Source organism: Leptinotarsa decemlineata, unplaced genomic scaffold, assembly GCF_025532065.1.
Source record: "Leptinotarsa decemlineata unplaced genomic scaffold, Ldec_3_MD MMD2_tig00000035_RagTag_RagTag, whole genome shotgun sequence".
NCBI lineage: Eukaryota > Metazoa > Arthropoda > Insecta > Coleoptera > Chrysomelidae > Leptinotarsa > Leptinotarsa decemlineata.
Genome location: NW_027412540.1, coordinates 24,804,441 through 24,825,989, shown reverse-complemented (window position 1 = coordinate 24,825,989; position 21,549 = coordinate 24,804,441). Strand labels below are relative to the sequence as shown.

Below are 21,549 nucleotides of genomic sequence, written 5' to 3'. Positions count from 1 at the left end.
ACCCAGACACTTCTTTCGTTTAAAAATACTTTTTCAATCTCGCTAATTGAATTTTCATGAAAAAGATAAAACAAATCGTTGATACTGAATGTAAATAGGCTTGTCGACTCGACATTCATTAAACTCCGATTATAGTAATTATTCGACTGATCGAATCCAAAACATGGCACCTTATCAAAACGATAAGTTTATGCCGACTAGACCAGAAACGCTACCTGAAAACAAATTGCAATTATTTAAATTGTGAAGAAATCCTATTATATAAATTGTATTTTGAATGAATAAAAACACTTTGTACCTAAAATGAACCGTGTAATTGGTGTATTAGTCTTTTATTTCTCCTGTAGTACAGAGGGTGTCAAAATCATTTGGGATAAGTCTGCCGATTTTGACATTATCGGCTTAGATGCAAGATCAGAGGAAGTCAATCTGCCAAACCAGCTTTTAATTTATCCAGGTATTTTTCATATTTACAGAATTATGAAAGGTTATTATAACATATATACAATAATCTCTATGTATATATGAAATTCTCGTGTCACGGTGTTAGTTGCCATAATCCTCGAAAACGGCTTGACCGACTTTTCTGAAAGTTTATATGTATATTCGGTAGATCTGTGGTGCCCCACCCCAAATATATATTTTTATTTTATGGACAAAATTTGTTGTTTTTACTTTTTTATGATATGGCATTTAATACATATAACCCTCAATTATTACCCTGTCATCACTAACTCCTATTTTTTAATGACCATTTAAGTTATTTGATATTTTTATCCCCGATCATAGATAAGTTATTCCCGCCAGGCGTCTATAGGTGTACCCAACTGAGTTTTTGAACTCTTTGGATTTGCCAGGCATGCCACCGCATAATTTACAACTGGATCGGTCCGTAATTTGAATCCACCAAGCCTGTGCAACAGCACGCGATCAGTCATTCTCTCTCTAGGTTTCCTTAGCCTTTACTTCCGTACGGCGCTTTTAGCTAAGCGATTAGTCAAAGAAAAATTGATGAAAAACGTTGTCAAAACCAGCATTTTGAATGACAAATTAGGAGATGAAAATATATCAATACCACGAATCCCTATTATACCTACAGATGTGCCAAATAATTTCAAACGTGTGCAATTTCCAATTATATATGCATTTGCAATGCTTGGCCCTGGAATCCCTAATATAAAGAGTTTTCCTAAATGAAGGCACTTGATGTTTGATTTGCCGTTTCAGCAGAAGGTAAAGTCGGAAAAACCTACATTACCACCCTGTCGGTCGGGACACGATCACAAGAATAGGCATGGGGAGCTCCATACATGATAATAATACTCCAAACAAAGTCTGATCTGAGCTTTATAAAGCATCACAAATCGGTGAGGTGTTTACAGTTTTCTGGCAGCATTTGCAATTCCAGTGACATGATTGTGCCGAGACATATTGGTGTTCATGTCCACCCACAACAATTTTACTGAAGCAGAAAGCGGAATTATCTGTCCTGAGAGAAAACCGATGCCTGGGTTTTTGTGGCTTTGAATTGAACCTGGTTACTTTCACCTCAATTCGAAATCACTTCTAGATCCTCATTAAGATATGAAACCTCCTGCTGCCGGTGAAGAAGTGCCTCCGTAGCCGATGTCCTGGAATCCAAATTGAAAGACGAGACAAGCGTGCTTTCGTCAGCAAAGAAATATATTGGAATCTCAGTTTTCTCCAATAAGTCGTTGATATACAATAAAACGAGGGTTGGAGTCAATATATGGATTCCTGGGGAACACCAGGGCCACTTGCAGGGAACGTTCTTTCATGAAACTGGAGAGCCATACACAAAAATGATCCGACAAGCTATAGCATCAAAGTATGGTCAGCAAACCCTCATGCTACACACGGTCAAAGGCCTTAGAAATATCAAGTGCAACAACTCTAGACTCTCCATGTTTCTCGATTGCGTTATTCCAAATATGGATGACATACGATATGACACGGATGATCGCTCAAAATGTTAAAGCCTTCCAAATATTCATGGATATAGTGGTTTACGGCTTTCTCCATGATTTTTGATATAACTGATAGCAAAGCGACTGGTTTATAGTTATTTTGAAGATTTTTTCATACCCTTTCAGGAATAAGCTGAACGTGCGAGCAATATTTCAACAAGAAAAAGCCTCTTCCTTTTAAGACAAGTTGAAGAGCCTGCAAAATACTGGTGTGAGTTCATTGACGCACTTATTAAGTCCAACCAACCAGTTATGGGTATTAGGATATACAGGGCTATTCAAATTCGTTTCTGTACATGGGGATCTTGTAAACGATAAGAGATAGAGTGTCGGTTAAATTATGGCAAAGTTGTGTATTTTAGAGACCTATTCAATGATGTGAAGAAATCGAATATAGCTCTTTTGGTTCTGGAGATATACAGGAAAAACCAAAAAATCCCAAATTATATTTTTGCCTATATCTTCTTTATTCGCAGACATATTGAAAATCTGTCCACATTTTGCTATTGGCACTTTATGTGGGTTCTATCTTCTTTATTCGCAGACATATTGAAAATCTGACATTTTGCTATTGGCACTTTATGTGGGCTCTCAGAATATATCCATGAATCTTTTATACACGGCCGGTGTCATCTGACTTGGGCCCCCCCATCTTTGAATGTTTAAATACGGACCTGTACTTTTTCTTGTAGTTTTTGGATCGTAGACGTTCACTTCATACTGAGAAATTAAATTCAATTTTATATTTCGGGATGTGAATTATTCCCTTTCAAATTACGGCTCTGGAAATTGGCTGAATGAGTTGAATAAGAACATGATAGCAACTTTCACGTCGCCCTATGTATCGCAGAGTTTTTCGATTTTTTTTTTCATTTTTAGGTACCTATTCATATATGAAACATATCTACATCAAAAATATATTATATGTGTACAAGCAGAAAAAGAAAAGATAGCAATAATAACATCCGAAACGAACACTATAATTGTAATGAAAATTGAAACGAAGTAATTTATATAGGTACCCAAAAAAAATATTGCCACAATAAATGTTCAAATTGGAGTGCTTCCATTTCGAGACATTTTTAAACTCGGTTTTTCATATTATTTATTGCCCTTAATACACTTATTTGCTACATTGTTGTGAAATCATTCAAAACTTCAATCTCGAGTCTTCCACATTTTCTATCTCTCTGCCAGCGTAAATCCTATTTTTCAATGTCCCCATAGAAAATAGTCAAAAATAGTAAGATCTGTGATTTTGCAGACCATCTTATTGTCCCATTATTTGTCTCGAAATGGAAGGACTCCAATTCGAACATTTATTGCACAATTAATTTTTTTGCGTATATAAATTACTTCATTTCAATGTTCATTATAATTATAGTGTTCGTTTCGGATGTTATTATTGCTACAAATTTTTTTCTGTTCATCAAAACATATATAATATATTTTTGTTGTATATATTCAGGTAATCATAAAAGGTTTTCTTATTCGAAGTTCATTGTAGAAAACGCTCAGAGCAATGGAAAAAATATGAATAGGTACCTAAAAATGAAAAAAAAACTCTCGAAAAACTCTACGGTACATAGGGAGACGGGCAAGTTGCTTTTGTGTTTTTATTCAACTCATCAGTCAACCAATTTCCGAGCCGTAATTTAAAAGGGAATAATAATCGAATATTACCGAAAAATCCCGAAATATAAAATTGAATTTAATTTCTCAGTATGAAGTGAACGTCTACGATCCAAAAACTACAACAAAAAATACAGGTCCGTATTTAAAAATTCAAAGATGGGGGTGGCCCAAGTCAGATGACACCCTGTATAAAAGATTCATGGATATAGTCTGAGAGCCCACATCAAGTGCCAATAGCAAAATGTGGACAGATTTTCAATATGTCTGCGAATAAAGAAGATAAAGGCAAAAATATTCTTTGGGATTTTTTGGTTTTTCCTGTATATCTCCAGAACCATAATTTAACCGACACTCTATCTCTTATCGTTTACGAGATCCCCACGTACAGAAACGAATTTGAATAGCCCTGTATATTGCAAATCTTAACATGATTAGGTAATTGATAAATTGAATATCATTGAACAAGTTTTTCCTTCAATACCGTATTCCATAGGCGGGTTCCCAACTTCTTCGGAGAGTTTACCGATTGACCTGATGGTTTCATCTGTTGATTTATTCGAAACGTTAATGCTTTTCTATTGATTGAAGCAAATACATCGTGAATTTTCATTTTTCAGCGTAATTATATATGTTCTAGACTTTTTAATGTACTAGTAATCACGTCTACAGGTAATGGGAAGTTTGAAACTCTGTTATTCGAAAGGATTATTGCCGTACGATAGTGCTAGCAACGCGAAACTGAGGGAAAATAAAGAAATGAGATGGATATTTGTCAACACTTAAATCGAATTATTTTATGTAGATATTTACTAGCTAAATAATCTCAGTTGAAGGTTCACTATAAAAGACATTGATTTGTTAATCGTTTCACCGATACATATATGATGGAATTGGCCGATACTTGATAAAAATCCATAACTACTTCAAAAAACACTTTATTGTGAGATTTTCATTAAACAGTTTTTTAAAAACACAACACGTGATTCGCCATACAATGGCTTCTTCAGTTAGTAGACCCGCCCGCGGAAGCCATTGTATGGCGAAACACGTGTTGCGTTTTTGTAAAATTGTATGGTGAAAATATCACAATAAAGTGTTTTTTGAATAAATTACGGATCATATTTATGAATTGGCTCATTGAACAATAATTTTTGAACTTACTAGTCATGACAAATAACTCATTTTTATATTACAATAAAAAAATTAGGCTACCATATGTTTCATACTACACTTTCTTATGGTATAATATTAATGTTTGGCCTGAGTTACGTTCGAATTATAGAATCTAGATGTCACCCACCTCGATCGCCCTGAATTGATTAATAAGATAACATTTAAACATCAATTATTTTTCTTTGTCACTCCCAAAGAGCCAGCCTTTAACGAATTGAACACATATAAATTAAGGTTCTGTGGGATTCATTGAAATTTGAGTGTATTTGAAATTTCATTAAAATATGGCTATTTCTCTTTTCTGGAATCCAATTTGATTGAAATGAACAAAAAATTAAACACTATAATTTTCTTAATGTTTAGGTACCAAATGGTGTGGTGCTGGCAATATTGCCATTAACGAATCAGATTTTGGCATACACAGGAATACCGACAAATGTTGCAGAAACCATGATCTCTGTCCTGATATCATTGAGGGTTTCCAGACTGATCATAACCTCACAAATCCTTCGTTTTACACAAGGTAAATTACCGTTATTTATTTGGTTTGAAAAATCAATACACTGTATTTTCAAGGTTGCATTGTGACTGTGATAAGGAGTTTTATAAATGTCTAAAGTCTGTGAATACCAAGACTTCCAGAGAAGTTGGTCATATATACTTCACCATTTTGGGTACACAATGTTTCAAGAAGGAATATCCAGTTGTCTCTTGTAACAAATATAGTTATTTTCTGTAAGTATTGACAAATTCTATCAGCAACATCTAGCATCGATTATATATTTCAGGAAACCAAAATGCATGGATTACCAATTCGACGAGACACAAGAGAAAATCTATCAGTGGTTTGATGTACCCAACTTCTGAACATATACATTAGAATCCACAATTTGAATGTAGTGGAATTATTGTAATACATTGAAGTAATAACTATCTTTGTATTTTTTTCAATTCATTATCCTTCTGAAACAATATAGTTATCCGAATTTCGTGAAACACGATAGCGATTCACGTTGGATTTTAATCGCTGGAGAATAAATTCATTTGGAAAAAGGCTCTCAGGAAGTTTATTCTATATAAACGTAGCTCTCCAAATGAAAGAGTTTTCAAACAGTGAAGTTCAAGGTTTACTGAGTTGAACCTCAAAACGAGGAGCAGTCGCAGTCCGTCGCTTATGTCTGATCAAGTATTTTTATTATTACTCTTTATTAGCAAATAATGCTCTTCATAGTACAGTCAGTCACTTATAAAATACAAAACAATAAAAAATATATATAAAATTAGAGACGAGTCACATTTTAAAAACAAGAAACTAGAAAATAAGACTAATCATTGATTACAATGACTTGAAATATATTCACTATATTTTCTTTTGAATACATTTAATGAGTTACAGCTTTTTGTATGACTTGGCAAATTATTAAATGCAATCAGACCAGAACTATACAACGAGTCACAACCTGTATGTTCTCTGTTGATATAAAAATTTCCTATTTTATTTCTAGTGGAGTGTCTATGAATGCTACTTGTGTAGGTTAACTGATCACTCAGATAATTTGGCAATATATTGTGTTTAATTTTAAATATAAATTATTAGCACATTCAGTGATATCCTTTGTTAAGTAGACATAAGAGACAGTGTTTCCAACATGTATTCCACAGATGTGCGTTTATAACAAAACTTAATATTGCCCTCATGAATCTGTTTTGAAGCTTCTGTAGTCTGTTTAGACTTTGATTGCTCACAAAATAGAGTAACGTACTGCAATAATCAAAGTGGGGTGCTATTATTGATTTATAAATTGTTAATTTTGCATATTCACTTAAATTTATTTTTCAATATATATAAAAAATGAATTTTCGTGGCTATTTTCTTCTGAATATAACTACAGTGCGCAACACCTATAATACGTTAATCTGAGATTAAATTCAGGGATGAGTGGCTCAAAATTAATGATCTCACTGCCGACTTGTAGCCTTCAAATTTGGGAGTTGAGGCACTTTGTGAGTGTGTTTGGATCTAATTAATCCTCACCAGAAATATACTGGACAGATCTGGGTTGTAACTGAATCCACTTAATTATTTCTACGTGGATAGATTACCGATAATTTCAAGTATGTATCATCCCGAAATATCTCGTTTTCTATGGGTTTTTCGCTATTTATAGGTATTCATTATCAATTTTGTAGACTACATTTGTATTAAAAAATATTCCATACATTTATGATTGTGGAATTAAAAAAAAAGATATATATTAATTATCTTCTTCTTCTTCGTCGTCTTCCGAACGCTATATTATTTCAAAGTCCTCTTCTTTATCGTCTTCATCGAAATTTGTCTCCAGGTCTTCCATGATTTCGGAGGCACGGGTTCTGTCCTCATTGACATCCCTGTGATATGGTAACTATATACAATGGGGAATGTTCCTCCTGACGAAAATCAAGTAGTTTTCATAAAAGAGCTTAAACTTATCATTTCAACGTTTTCCTTTAAAAAATTATTTAAATACTGTGAAGGAGTTGCTAATGTGTATTGACACTAATGTGTATTTATGATAATTTGGCAACACTGAAATAAAGAGTATGAAACTTAACCTTTGTTTACTTGACAAATACTTAAAAAAAGATGAATGAAATAATGCATTCAACATTTGAAGGGATTTGTTTCTATTTCATCATTTGACAACATCGGTTATAGCTAATAAAGGACAATGAATCTGTTACCTGTATGAGACAAACAAAAATGCCATATTTCAAAAGCTAGTTGTTCTGTTTACTTATGTTCCGAGTTCTGAGACATTCTGTGCACCTAACCTATCTTCCTCTATATAAATAAGTAACAACACAACTGTTGTTTATGTGGCTTGTGGAGGTGGTATTGAACTATAATTTATATTTTGCCTTAATTGTTGATTTATAAAGAAAATTTTCCTTTTTTAAAGTAGAATATCTAGGTAAGTATAAATTATTTCAACTTGATATAGGCGCTGTTGCCAATATGTGATTTAGAAAGAAATCCCTTTAAAAATGAAAACCCAACATTTAAAACATCAATTTGAATACTTTTCGAAGTGAATTTGAAAAACTCATGAATTGTACTCAACTTTATTTTGTTCAAACTTGCATTTGCTGTAATAACCGAAATTGAGGAAGATTCCCCATTGAATATCTGTCCCTTTGGTTATAAACAGAAAGGTTCTTACTACATAATAGGGTTCATAATTTCCAGGTAAAGAAGATGTACCTGATAATTTTCCATTTGAAATGTAATAAAAGGAAATGAGAATGTAATTAAAGTTTGTCCCTTTGGCATGTTTTAACCGGGTCTAATGGTTGATCTTGAATGATGCTCTAACCGCGCGCTCTCCGCCCTGTATCTCGAAAAAGATTCAACGTTTAAACATTTTTTTTGAACAAAGTTGCAGGGAATTTATACCTCTACATTATTAATAACGATTACAAATAGGTTGTGAGACAACTTCTAGCATGTCAAAATACATATTTATAGCTGGATACTGCTGGACATCTCAAATTCCAAGATACTTACCTGATAGTGACTGAGATGACTAGATCAAATGAGCATCATTGTAGTTGACTGCAGAATTCAGCATAATTTTATACATGATACAACAATTTCATTCAACAGGTTTGGATATATGCATAGCTTCCAATAAATAAAATATTGATAGAAAAGTAGAATTTATTATGAGTAGAAACAATTATACTCTACAAAACAAGGAACATATTCAAATACTGATAAATATTTTCGTCATACATCAAAACATTACCTATTATAACACAGCCATCGATATATTTGAAATCATTCAAGATAACAGATGAGTATTTTCATTGATTTCTGATGTCCAATACGATAAAATACAAAGAAATAAAAAATACTACGAATATAAACATTTAAAACATAACTGAAAAGTATTTCCGATAATGTGACATTCACAAAGATAAAATGAAAGAAACAAAAAAAAGTCTTTAAAACTCCGGATAAAACAAAATCAAACTAAGAGCGAGCCTATTTTTTCTTATTGACAACTCTCATATTGCTAAACCATTGACTAATTTTCAACTGAACGTCTTTATAAAAGCACATTTTCTCTTGTGGTAAGTAAAACTCGAGGTCGCCTTTCGTTTTTATGACTTCGTGTACGAATATCTCCATGGTCTGACTGAAAATGAAGAACACTTTATAGATTGACAAAATGGTGAGGCTTTCGCAGCCGTCGACTTTTGGAATTTCTTCCAGACGTTTCGCTGGCGCGAGTGGTTTGATTCTTCAGACATCCTGCCAGCTAGTCTCGCACTAGCGAAACGTTAGGAAGGAATTCCAAAATTCAACGGCCTTCAACCAGAAAAACAGTGACACTGTTCCCGAAATATGTGTCTTCATATACAGTGTAAATCAAGGTATTGGAACAATTCATACTAAGGTTAGACTACAGCAAATTCACCTGTCTTGGTAATTTCAACCAGCTGACAAATGGATAATTTATCTTTTTTTTCTGATTGATTCGGCCATTACCTGATGAAAATCCATAGTAATATCATAAACTACACCTTACATTTTGATCTCCACAAACTTTTGTACTGATTAGTTATGGCACATCGAATAATTTACTTGAAGTACCAAGGCCAAGAAACTAGTAGTAGCTTTCTTTAATTTTCTTATTGATTAGGCCGTTACTTGATGAAGATCCATAGTAATTTTATAATTTACACCTTTTATGATTTGATCTCCACAAACACAAAGTTTGACTACATTCTACTTGCTTTGTATTAGGTCTTCCAACTGGGACTTTCGAACAATTGATAACGGCCATCTTGTTAAAGCTACATCTATCAAATTAGTTGTCATTCAGTCAGTCTGTTTTGCCAAGTCAATATGGATGATTACAGGGCGTGACTGAATAAGTGTAAAACATTTAAGGAAGTGATTCCTCATCGAAAAAAAGATAGGATCTTTCATATAAATAAATTTCATTGGAGCATCTCTTGTTGACCCCTTAAAGGGGGTACATAAAATTTGTATAACAATTTTTTTCACAAGCCCTAAAAAAGTTACAATATTGAAATCAACCTGACGTTGTTTTGTACTACCAAAAAGACACTCAGCCAGAAATTTATTTGGTTTACTCCATGGTTGTAAGGGGTGGAAAACGCAACCCCTAAAATTAATTTCCAATGTAACTTTTTGTCTTATTATTTGTTTACCATTTGAAAATTTATTTCCGATAGCCTGTTTCATTCTAAACAAAAAATGTTTCTTGGGTTTTTTGCCCAAAATAAACCAGTTCGCAGCAAAAAATTATTTTACGAACAACTACAGAGATACATCGTCATAAATGCGAAAATACGAAACTAATCTATCTAGTAGCAATAGTGACAATTAAACGTCAGCATTTAACTGAAACATATGTAAATCAGTGGATAGGTCGAGGAGGACCACAGAACTGGCCCGCTCGATCCCCGGATCTCAATTCTCTCGATTTCTCTATTTGGGGCCATTTACAGCATTTGGTTTATCGTACTCCTGTTCGCGATGTAGAAGACTTAAGAAACCGCATCATCGATGCGTGCAGGGTAATCAAAGAGACTCCAGGAATATTTGAGCGAATACGTGGCTCAATGCGCCGACGTCTAGACGCATGCGTAATGTCTGAAGGTAGACATATTGAACATTTACTATGATTTCTATGTGTTGTGTGTTTTGTTATTAATAAATTAGTTTTGTTTATTACCCTTTAATCGTTTAATGCAGGTACTAACTACAAAATAACAATAAATCCAGTTCGCATTTATGACAAAGTATCTCTATAGTTGTTCGTAAAAATTTTTTTTTGCGCGAACTGGTTTATTTTAGGCAAAAAACCCAAGAGACATTTTTTGTTTAGAATGAAACAGGCTATCGGAAATAAATTTTCAAATGGTAAACAAATAATAAGACAAAAAGTTACATTGGAAATAAATTTTAGGGGTTGCGTTTTCCACCCCTTACAACCATGAGGTAAACCAAATAAATTTCTGGCTGAGTGTCTTTTTGGTAGTACGAAACGTCAGGTTAATTTCAATATTGTAACTTTTTTAGTGCTTGTGAAAAAAATTGTTATACAAATTTTATGTACCCCCTTTAAGGAGACGTATCTTAACAAGAGATGCTCCAATGAAATTTCTTTATATGAAAGATCCTATCTCTTTTTCAATGAAATGTTTTACACTTATTCAGTTTTACCCTGTATAACATTCAACAACACATGCAAATATTGTTTTATCAAAATGGGTGTTCGGTACGAGCAACGTACCGCGCGCTTCATCCATTTTACGGTCGCCATAATCGTCATACCGACAGAACTATTCGCAATAAATTTGAGTCCACTGGTTCAGTAAACGATCGACCAACATCCATACGTCGACAAAACGCAAGATCTGCCGAATGAATCGCCGCTGTCTGTGAGAGTGTGCAGCAGAATTCGAGGCAGTCGATTTTGCAGACCACAACTTTGAATTACGAAAGCGTTGAAGGGCCACACATAAATATTTTTTCAATTTGTATAATTCTGACTTTCATCTCAGAATTCTGAGTTGCAAGTCAGAATTCTGAGATACAAGTCAGAATTCTGACTTGCAAGTCAGAATTCTGAGATGAAAGTCAGAATTATACAAGAAGGGTCATAATAATTATAATTCTGACTTTCATCTCAGAATTCTGAGTTGCAAGTCAGAATCATACAAATCGAAAAAGATATTTTTGTGTGGCCCTTCTTGTATAATTCTGACTTTCATCTCAGAATTCTGAGTTGCAAGTCTGAATTTTGACTTAAATCTCATAATTCTGACTTGCAAGTCAGAATTCAGACTTGTATCTCAGAATGCTGACTTGTATCTCAGAATTCTGACTTGTATCTCAAAATTCTGACTTGTATCTCAGAATTCTGACTTGCAACTCAGAATTCTGAGATGAGAGTCAGAATTATACAAATAAAAAAAAAAATTTATGTGGCCCTTTAACGCTTTCGTAGAATAGACCTCATATACCACAATACAGTAGAATAAATATTTGAGATAAGAAGCTCCAAAACTTTTGTAACATAGAATAATTGTTCAAACACTTTCTCAAATGAAAGTGAATCAGTGAAAAATGATCAGTTCAAAAAGATAGCTCTACATAATAAAAAAAGTCAAGAATTATTGCTGAAATATTAAAATGGAGTCTCAATAAATTTTAAATATAAATATGAGAATAATAAACTCACAGTTCTTCCTCGGAAACTGATCTTATCTTCGAAAAGTACTTTGTTTCAGTGAAATACATTATGAATCTTACTTTCGATATCAGCAACCGTAAATATAATCTTGATACTACTTGTTCTGCAATATTGAACAATAGAATACCGTATTTTAGCACTTCCAATGGTTGATCTGAAATAGAAAAGGACACAAGTGGGATAATTTCATTAGAATTTTCGATGCAGATTCACTTGTTTGAGGTGTGGCATTGCTTACTAAAAATTATCTTACCTCCCAGTGAATAATAGTGGTCATATAACAATCTATATATTTCTAATAGGTACGGAGATGTGTTTGGAAATATGGCACCATATATCTCAGCAATTTTAAAAATAGGTATCATAGATTTTGATTTCTTATCTGAAAAAAACTTTTAGCCTTAGTTCTCGGTTCATTTCTCCAGCCACCTATATACAGAATATTTATAGATAGTTGTTAGAAAGTACAGATTACATACTGAAATACAAACAATAATTTTTTTTCTCAGACTCAGATGGTCATAACTTAATTTAACACAATTGAATCAAACCCATTTGGTAAAAACTACAATATTTTGTGCAGTTTAGTTTAGTACTTTAATTTTTGTTAAGTTGTGAATGGCATATTAATTGGGCAATTTCGACTTCAAGCTGGAGTAAATGAACTGTAGTTTTTGACATTTTCGCAAAATAATCTACCACTTTTGCTAGATGATATTACTCTAGACTTTCGAAGGCATATGTGGTTTCAATTAGATGGCGCTCCACCTCATTTTTGTCTTGAAATGAGACAATTCCATACTCATCATTTATAGGAGAAGAAAGTTCATGGCCACCACGCTCACCAGATTTGAATCCATTAGATTTTTTGAAGTTACATTAAAGAAAGAGTCTGAGAGCTCCAAACAAGAATTGAAAATGATATTGAAGAGCTACGAAATAATCCAAGACCTTTAAAAAACCTTAGAAGGAATTTGCATGGGGCGCTGCAGGCTGTGTATCGAAGCTGTAGAAAGATGTTTTGAACATTTATAATAATATTATTTTCTTATTGGAATTATGTATCTGTTCTTGAAGATATTATTGAAAAATTTACTGATAATTATTTGTTTCAATCGATTAATTATTCCTAATTGAAAAATTAATAAAATAGTCACGTCAGGTTTAGCAATTTTACAGAATTACTTTACATCTGTGAGATTTTCATGATACAACTGAATATAATAGTGTGAATTTTCACTTGATATTTATCATCCTGTTTGTTTATATATTTTTTCGTGATCATTTCGGTTTTTGTGAATAAAAGTTGTCAGTTTATACAGCCTTTGGATGGGATACTCCAATATTATGAAAATCATACATTTTTAAAAGGTAGCATATGATCATATCAAATCAAATCAAATATGCTTTATTGTCCAAAGTATAAACACGTTGACAAAGCTAATAATGCATAAATGAGTTTCACTATAATAACTATACATTATACATATACACTGGTTTAATGTATGTGTCATACTGAAATATGGTTACGATTTTAGTGCACAGCTAAAACAATTATAGATAAATAATTGAATATGCATATACAGAGTGACTCACGGTCGATGGTAGGTTAGACGTTTCTGGAAAACGCAAAGCATGATTTTTCTGAAAATTTCACCTCTCACATTTCCTTACCTGCTCTATCGATCTAAAATATTTTCAGCATTGCGGCGTTGCTACTTCTATCAAAAAGTCCTAGCAATTATATTTTTTTAAATGGAACACCCCGTATATTAATACATTTTTGGAATCGCTCTAGTATTTTAATACTTTTTTGTTAATAATGTCCTATACCTATCTCTATCTGTTTTCGAGATGAAAAATAAATTATGCTAATTATGGTCCAAAACATAGCCTTAATTGAAATTAAGTACATCAGTACTCTCAATTCATGAAAAGTTGATATTTTGATGATAGTCTGGACAAACTCGAAATATTTAAATAACACCAAGAAATGGACTCCATATCATACAGGGCGTGCTAAAATTACTATTATTTCTATTGTGCATAAAAGTAGTCGAAAGTTCATTTTTTCAAATGAAACCCCCTGTATATTACTCGGTAAATTGAAAGATGGTGAAAAATGCTTCAAGATGATATTCATGTCCCTATACCTAAATCGTCAAGTTTTCTCAATAAAGCCGTTTTTGTGGAAAAATAGTTTTTCACGTTTTACCTACAAGTGTTTAAAGTGGCATTTTATTTTGTGAGTGGGGATTATTGCAAAACGAGCGTCAGCAAGTGGAGCAAACTCACGAGCAAAACAAAATCACTTTTAACAAATGTATCATACAATTTTTTTTTGCATAACGTTATTGCTGATAATAAAAAAAATTATAGGGTCCATGGGATTTGAACACACGATCTTTGTATTACAAGGCATATGTTACTATTATTGGTTAGTCATGAAGGACTTTCTACAGTTGGACTGAATACTACTTCGTCATCGTCAGTAACTTCACAGGGATTTAATATTATCATTAGCACGAACTGCATGTGTGAACTTTTCTAAATGATTTTTTGGTAGGTGTTCTGATTGAAGTGTTTCTATCAAAGAGATTTTCAATAACAGTTGTACAAAAAATAATTTTTAAAGAATTTGATTTCTAGGTAGCCGTGGAAATATCAAGCTTTTGACAATTTGGTGACTTTTATAAGTAATTGATAAATGGTTATTGACGGTGTTTCAAAAAATCGGCAAAAATGAATGCAAATATTGATTATTCAAACGAAGTTCTTATGAAATTATTTATTATACACGGACAGTGTGATCAAATCATTGACACAACTTGTAGAAAATTCAACCAAATGTATCCTGAATTAACACCAATGAACGAGAGGAAGTTTGTAAGATTACAAAATAATTTCCTTAACTATGGCTCCATGTTAAAAGCGCCTTCAACATTACCAAAACCTGTTACTTCAAATGAGGACAATACTGTTAACGTTTTGGCATATTTTCATGCATATCCAGAAGCTTCCATTCGCAGTGCAGAAAAAGTTTTAGGTGTATCACATGCTTCAGTATCTGTATCATGCTGTATCAAATCATCATATTTATGTATATCAATCAACTCGAGTTGAGCTGGTATAATGTCGTGAATGAAGATTATAGTACCTCCACAGTTAAATTCATTTCTACTGAAATTTGAGACAACAGAGTAGTTGGGTAAGTGAGTTGGTTCATTTCTCTTTAGCCAATGTTCAGTGATTAACAAAATATGAGGAAAGTTTAGGCTTTCCAGCAGTAAATACATATCATCTAGTTTGTTATGAATAGACTGTATATTGAGAGTTAATATCGAGACTACCCGTTAGTCTTTTCAAGACAAGGAAGGGCTAAAAAATTTCTTCGATTATAATTCGAAAGATTCAGAAGGGACTGATCAGCATTCAATGAGACTTTTAGAGGTGATATTGACTTATTTATTGTCGAATTATCAAGAATGCTTCCATTGATATGAACAGAAGTACTTGGTAATATTGTTTTGAGTACTATTGTGTTAAGTGACCCCATAGAAGAAAAGTAGTTGATCAAGTTATCATATATGTAAAACTTTGAGCGTTCATACTTGGATCCTGAGAAAAAAGTTATGGAGTGGTTTCTGTTACGTTTTTTGAAAGCTTTGATTCTGGATGACAGTGCAAGATCGAGTGGTCCCAATCTGAGATCTTGCACAGAGAGGAACATTGGTTTAGGAGAAAATTCAAGGAAGTGGCATACATGTTGCCCAACAACGTATTCAGCCAAGCCAGCGTAGAAATACGCAACATATGGAAACCCATCATCAAGCGAAAAATGGCCAACTCCCGCCAAAACGGTCATCTCCCATAGAACCAGTGAAGCGGAAAATGGAAATCGGGGATAAGTGAAATTACTCGAACGACCTATAAATAGTCATCTCTCGGAGGAATCAGTTCAGTCATCACCCGAAGACGATTGTAGATACTAACAATCGAAACGTCGTGAACTAACGTGACTTGGAATCTCTCCACTTTTTATTTTTATTTTCTTTTTTCATTTCTTTATTTTTATTTATTCGATTGTTCTATTTTTACTTGTATTTTATTTCACTATTATTTCATTTCAGGTTTATTTTGGTTAATATAATTGTTATTTTCAGCTATTCATTTTCAATTCTTCTTTTTTAGTTGTTTCAGGGATTTCATATCATTTTATTTAGTAGACAATGGAAGTCCGAACTAGTGAAATTCATATTAGATAAATATCGGCTGGCACCAAACAATTTGCAGCTCAAGCTCCTGGACTATAGGATTCAATATCACGATCTCTAAGTAAAAACAGAGATAATGATAAAATCTGCCGACTTTTTCTGGTTGTTTCAGAATAATATATTATAATGATTAATTTTTCTAGTGCTTCTAATGAATATTCCAACGTTTTGTTTGAATAATTTGAAAGGAAGTACCTTGCCTAAGGTCTGTGAGAAAAATCGTAGTCTCACTGCACTTTAAACTACTATAAATTGTCCGTTAATGAGGAGCACATTTTAACACTGTTATACACAAAAAGTATATGTGAGTAAGTCAATACAAGTGATCTCTATGGAAGTTGTTCATTCACCGATTATCCTAATATTGATTAGAGGCATACTTACAAGCATTTTTACAAACATCAACAGTCTTGAAATGTTCAGATAAGTAGTTCAAATTCAGGGTACAATCGCAATCGAAACAATATCCAACGTGTTCACCATTTTTCTCTTCAAGATATGTAGCATAGCCAGTGTTACAACTAGGACATTTGAATGGTGCCTCCCCCTGGAAAAACAGTATTCAAAACATATAAATCACCTCATTTTCAACTATTATTCTTACAGTCTTTTTTTCGAATAAACAATTTTTACAATCACAAGTAAAAAATAGTATTTCTCTAGTTATCAAATTCCTTTCTGTATATGGCAGTAGAGCATCTATTTCAGAGTAGCAAATTGTAATTTCTTCTCCAGATTTAATGTGTCTCATACTTTTCACTACTATATAATCTGTATATACTCTGAAAAAAAAAACAAGGGAGTAAATAACCAATCAAATCCTTCAAGAAACCTAAACAGTTGAAATCTGACAATTTTCAACAAACCTTCTTTTAGAGAATCTCTTTTCATCAAAAATATTTTATTTAACCAACTATTTTCAATTATGTTTGTTTAAAATGTTTTTTTTTTTTCGTTAACCAGCTATCGCACCCCCACGAAGAAGTCGAAACTTGTACAAGCTAAGGACTAACGAGGTCTTACCTAACACATATAAATGACATTGGTAACCGTTTGAAAATCCGGTACCTGATTACTTGATTAAATGTTTGACTGAACATCAGATAAATAAAATGTCTCATTGTGGCTTAAAACATTTATAGAAAATGCTGTACGCCTTGGTCAAAAATAGTGGAATGGAATTAAAAGTATAATGGAATACCGTAGAAAAGTCTCGAGTAAGGATAATTCGAATATGGTATACGAGATATGTTAAAAAAATATGGTGAAGGGGACAAAATAGAAATTGATGAATAAATAAATATATTTTGAAAAAAAATTAAATTGACCTTATTATTTTTTTTACATTCCTCGTACATTTCTGACCTTACATTATATTCAAGATACAGAGATTACCTTTACCTTTACCAGTGGATGTTATAGCTTAAGGTGTTTTGTTTTCTTTCAAAAAAACTATTTTTTCATCAATCTTTTCTTTTACTTCCAGACTGATAATTTTTGATCAGCAGCATAGTGCACTTGATCTCCCAGACAAGGCTGCTTGTACAGAGACGGACTAAGAAACGACCGAAATTAAATTTTTTAATAATATGCGGCTGGATATAGGAACATTTCTTAGGGGACACAAATCAGCAGTTTCTTCAGTCGTATCAGTATTTAACATTTTGGAATAATACAAACCATAAACTTCCACACATACTCTAACAGAATAGTAAATGCAGTATCAATATATAATTTAAAGTCGTCAGCAACCATTAATCTTTTGATTCCAGAGATATACATCAAAAAAGCTTTTTTACAAATGGAAAACAGTTATAAATAATTTTTGTTCATCAGATTCACACACAATTGAATTGTTTTCAAAGGATGAACTGAGATCCCATAAAAATGAAGACTTTTGCACCAATCAGCATTTGGTTCATTAACACTACACAAGATTTCGCAGGTTTGAATAATTTATTAAATGTTAACTGTATAGTTTCAAATTCATCAAAAAAAATAAATAGATCAATAAATATAACTTACATTACAACAGCATTTGGAGCACATGAATGATTCAGCAAAGAAATGGTTGGACAAATTGCTTTTGCTGATCCACTTACTGTTCCGAAATCCAAATTATAATTAGGATATTTCAGGATGATATTATTCATTTGAGCTTGGCAATAGTGTTTCACCATTAATCCGCCAATGTATAAATGAAGTTCTTGTAAATCTGAACGATTTTTGAATGGATGGAAGAAACTAGTCTTCGTTATGAGATACACTAAATTTCTCGCAGAACTCTGAAAGAACCAATAGGAAAAGAAAAAAAATGACACAATATACTTCACGGTTATTGAAACTATTTGTCTTTATCCAAAAGTGCCTTGAAGAAAGACATATTTTCAATCCTAGGTACGATTATCACACTTACATATAATATTTTATTAATGTGTTCGAAAGACATTTCTACAAAATTTGTTTTCAGTTTGTTTATGAAAGGATAATTATTATCTTTGTTTCCATATACAGTACTATCCCCTCCTTTGAAACGAAAATTCCAACTTGCACCATACAACATTATTCTCAATGATAAGTAGCTGTAATCAGTATCATCCAAGGACCAAAAGTGTCTTTGAAATCCATAACATTCATAAATATGAAACTCTTTGTTTGCTTTTATCAAACATGCTCTTGAACAAAATATACAAACATTGCAACCATCACATCTGAAAATAGAGTTTCAAACTCCTATTTCAAGAAGCAATATAGCACTCACATATAAAACTGTTTCATTCCAACCCCGCAGTTGTGGCATCTGTATATTGATTTGGAATCTCCAACGCAGGAACATACAGGATTAACTTGGATCACTGAGGGTTGTTCATTTATCAAAATTTTATTTCGAGGAATCGCCTTTCTTGCTACGAGGTGTCTTCCTTTTTGAGGTGTCGTCCTTTAAATAGAGTTCAATATTATCATTATTGTTGAACGTATTCGTCAAAACTCACTCTAATTTCAACAATCTGCTAGCACATAAAACTTCCTTATTGGATTTAACGGGGCTCAATGGCTCAAAATACGAATTGAGACTGTCAAAATCAAGTTTGTTTGGTAGCTTATATAAATCACAACAATCACCCATATTTTCTAAATCTTTAAATATTTTCTGTATGTATCCATTTTCTCTGGAATATGCAAATAAATATAAATATTCCAGAAACAATAATAATTCTCACCTGATAGCATAATAGTACTTGACAAATGCACTGTACTCATTTGAGAAAGCTTCTTTGAAAAAATATGTTTTTGTCGTTTTTTCATTTTTTGCTGATAAAAGAATGAAATATTAGCTTTTAACTTCGCAACATAAAAAATTATAGGTACTTACAAGTTGCAAGCATCCCTGATTCAGATGTTTCCTGAAATATATAACTAAAATATTTTACAGATTATTTTATGAAAACTTACCATGTCTAGATTAATAATAAATAACTGAGAAAGTTTCCCTGATCCTCGTAATATATCGATATGAATGGCAAATATGAAATAGGCCGTATTTTAATTTGAGAAAACCTGCCGTTACCATTCAACACGAAATAAAATGAACTACAAATACTATTTACCAAACTTGAAGATCTAGTAGTTCAAAAGTTCTCTGTGAAATACTTGACAACACTTCTCTCACCACCGCCAATAAATCTCTTTTTCTCTGCATAACTATTCAACAGTTTTATACTTTATAGATGTTTCATATCATAGGATTCAAATATCAAGCCTCGTTATATAAAATTAAAGTTTGTGATTGGTTTAAATACAGAAATCCCAAGTCTCTTGGTCTGTTCGTTTGTTCTTATCGTTTCCACCTAAACGCGACGTATTGTAGAAGAAGTTAGAATGGTTTACAAATCGATTGGTTACAAAAGTTGAAGTCAAATAAAAATTGGAAAAAATTTAAAATAGTAAGTCAAATGATTTTTTTCAACGGAAATAATATTTTTCCAAATAGGGTTATGACAAAAGATAAGGAATTTTCAAATTCCTTTTGGGACGTCATAGTCCATAGTTTTTTCATTCAATATTTGTTCCAATCTTCTTTGCGAATAAGTATTTTTCCAAAAATTTGATCTAAAATTGAAGGAATTTCTGTAGAAGAAGAAATTATTTTTGAATAATTTGAAATAAAATAAATTAAGGTCAATTAAATAAAAAGCTTATGCAGTTAGCAAAAGGGCCAATTGGTAGGTGTCTTACAACGATTATGGACATACAGGATTGCTTACTTTTGCGATTTTGTTAGACCCGTCACGTGATCTCGTGACGTAACAGTGGTGACTGGATTGATTCGGTACTGCACTTTTAAATTAAAATAAACAAATTTCATGTAAATCCCTTATTAAATTATTATTTTTATATAGGAATAAATACTTGATATAAATGGATTAATACTGAGTAAAATTTTTTCTTTTGTGGATGATAGGGCGAGCTAGTTTGCCCTTTTTAAAAGTAAGAGGTTTCATAAGTTTTTTATTATTTTCTTGAAAACTGTAACTCCCACAAAAATTTTGTAATGATCTTTGTTTTAGATAATAGTATTATAGGTGTAACAACTTTTTTTTAATTATCTGACAGAAAATACATGATACGGTTTTTATTTTTTATTAAGAAAATGAGAAATTGAGGTAAAATCATTTAACTTTGTTCCATAAATGATAAAATTGATAAATATACTATTTAATATATTATAATACTACATTGGAGCAAAAATAAACTTCTTTATCCACTAAATATATTTGAATTAATTTTTTTGCATGAATGTAGAAATATAAATTTAAAGAACTAATGTATTACTATATTTAATTTTCGATTTGTTTCCATTATCAGAATTGTTTGAATTTTTTCTTTCAAGTGACCTATTTTCGTCAGCCTTCAAGTTATTATATATCATTCTGATAATTGTTCTCAGTTTGAAAAATTCAAAAATAATATTTAAAGGAAAATCTTCCCTTTTTGCAATTTTTTTTTGAAAGAGTTTTTACAACTCCTGGCCCTTTTCTAAATCCATTTAAATGATGTTTTTCGAAAAACTTGTTTCACTTTTTATTTTTTTCTTACCAGTTATCTGTGGGTTTAATAAGACCTCCCAATGAAAGTTGCTGGACCCAAGAAAGTATATAATAATTATGATTTTCTGCTTTTATTTTATAAGTATAATCGCCCAAA

At 32.2% G+C, this 21,549-nt stretch overlaps 2 protein-coding genes across 4 annotated transcripts; one reads left to right on the top strand and one right to left on the bottom strand.

Annotated features, from left to right (window-relative positions):
- The first annotated feature begins 288 nt into the window (after nt 1-288).
- On the top strand, nt 289-5,729 carry sPLA2A (phospholipase A2A). The gene is made up of 4 exons (XM_023164590.2): nt 289-457; nt 5,160-5,319; nt 5,373-5,531; nt 5,585-5,729. Exons 1-4 carry the CDS (start codon nt 304-306, stop codon nt 5,661-5,663), a joined length of 552 nt encoding a protein of 183 aa, XP_023020358.2. The 5' UTR covers nt 289-303; the 3' UTR covers nt 5,664-5,729.
- A 2,749-nt stretch (nt 5,730-8,478) lies between these two features.
- LOC111508952 (SET and MYND domain-containing protein 4) lies at nt 8,479-20,176 on the bottom strand. 3 transcript variants are annotated; one of them, XM_074172097.1, is made up of 12 exons: nt 19,953-20,174; nt 19,718-19,748; nt 19,566-19,656; nt 19,338-19,514; nt 19,106-19,282; nt 18,761-19,055; nt 18,370-18,629; nt 16,949-17,126; nt 16,729-16,891; nt 12,324-12,452; nt 12,059-12,224; nt 8,479-8,977 (listed from the first exon to the last, which is right to left on the bottom strand). In XM_074172097.1, the coding sequence occupies exons 2-12, from the start codon at nt 19,728-19,730 to the stop codon at nt 8,824-8,826; spliced, it is 1,803 nt and encodes a 600-aa protein (XP_074028198.1). In that variant the 5' UTR covers nt 19,731-19,748; nt 19,953-20,174; the 3' UTR covers nt 8,479-8,823. The 3 variants fall into 3 exon arrangements, with proteins under 3 accessions (XP_074028198.1, XP_023020375.2, XP_023020376.2); XM_023164607.2 differs by having other exon boundaries at nt 19,798-20,173; XM_023164608.2 differs by lacking the exon at nt 12,324-12,452 and having other exon boundaries at nt 19,798-20,176.
- Nucleotides 20,177-21,549: the final 1,373 nt, after the last annotated feature.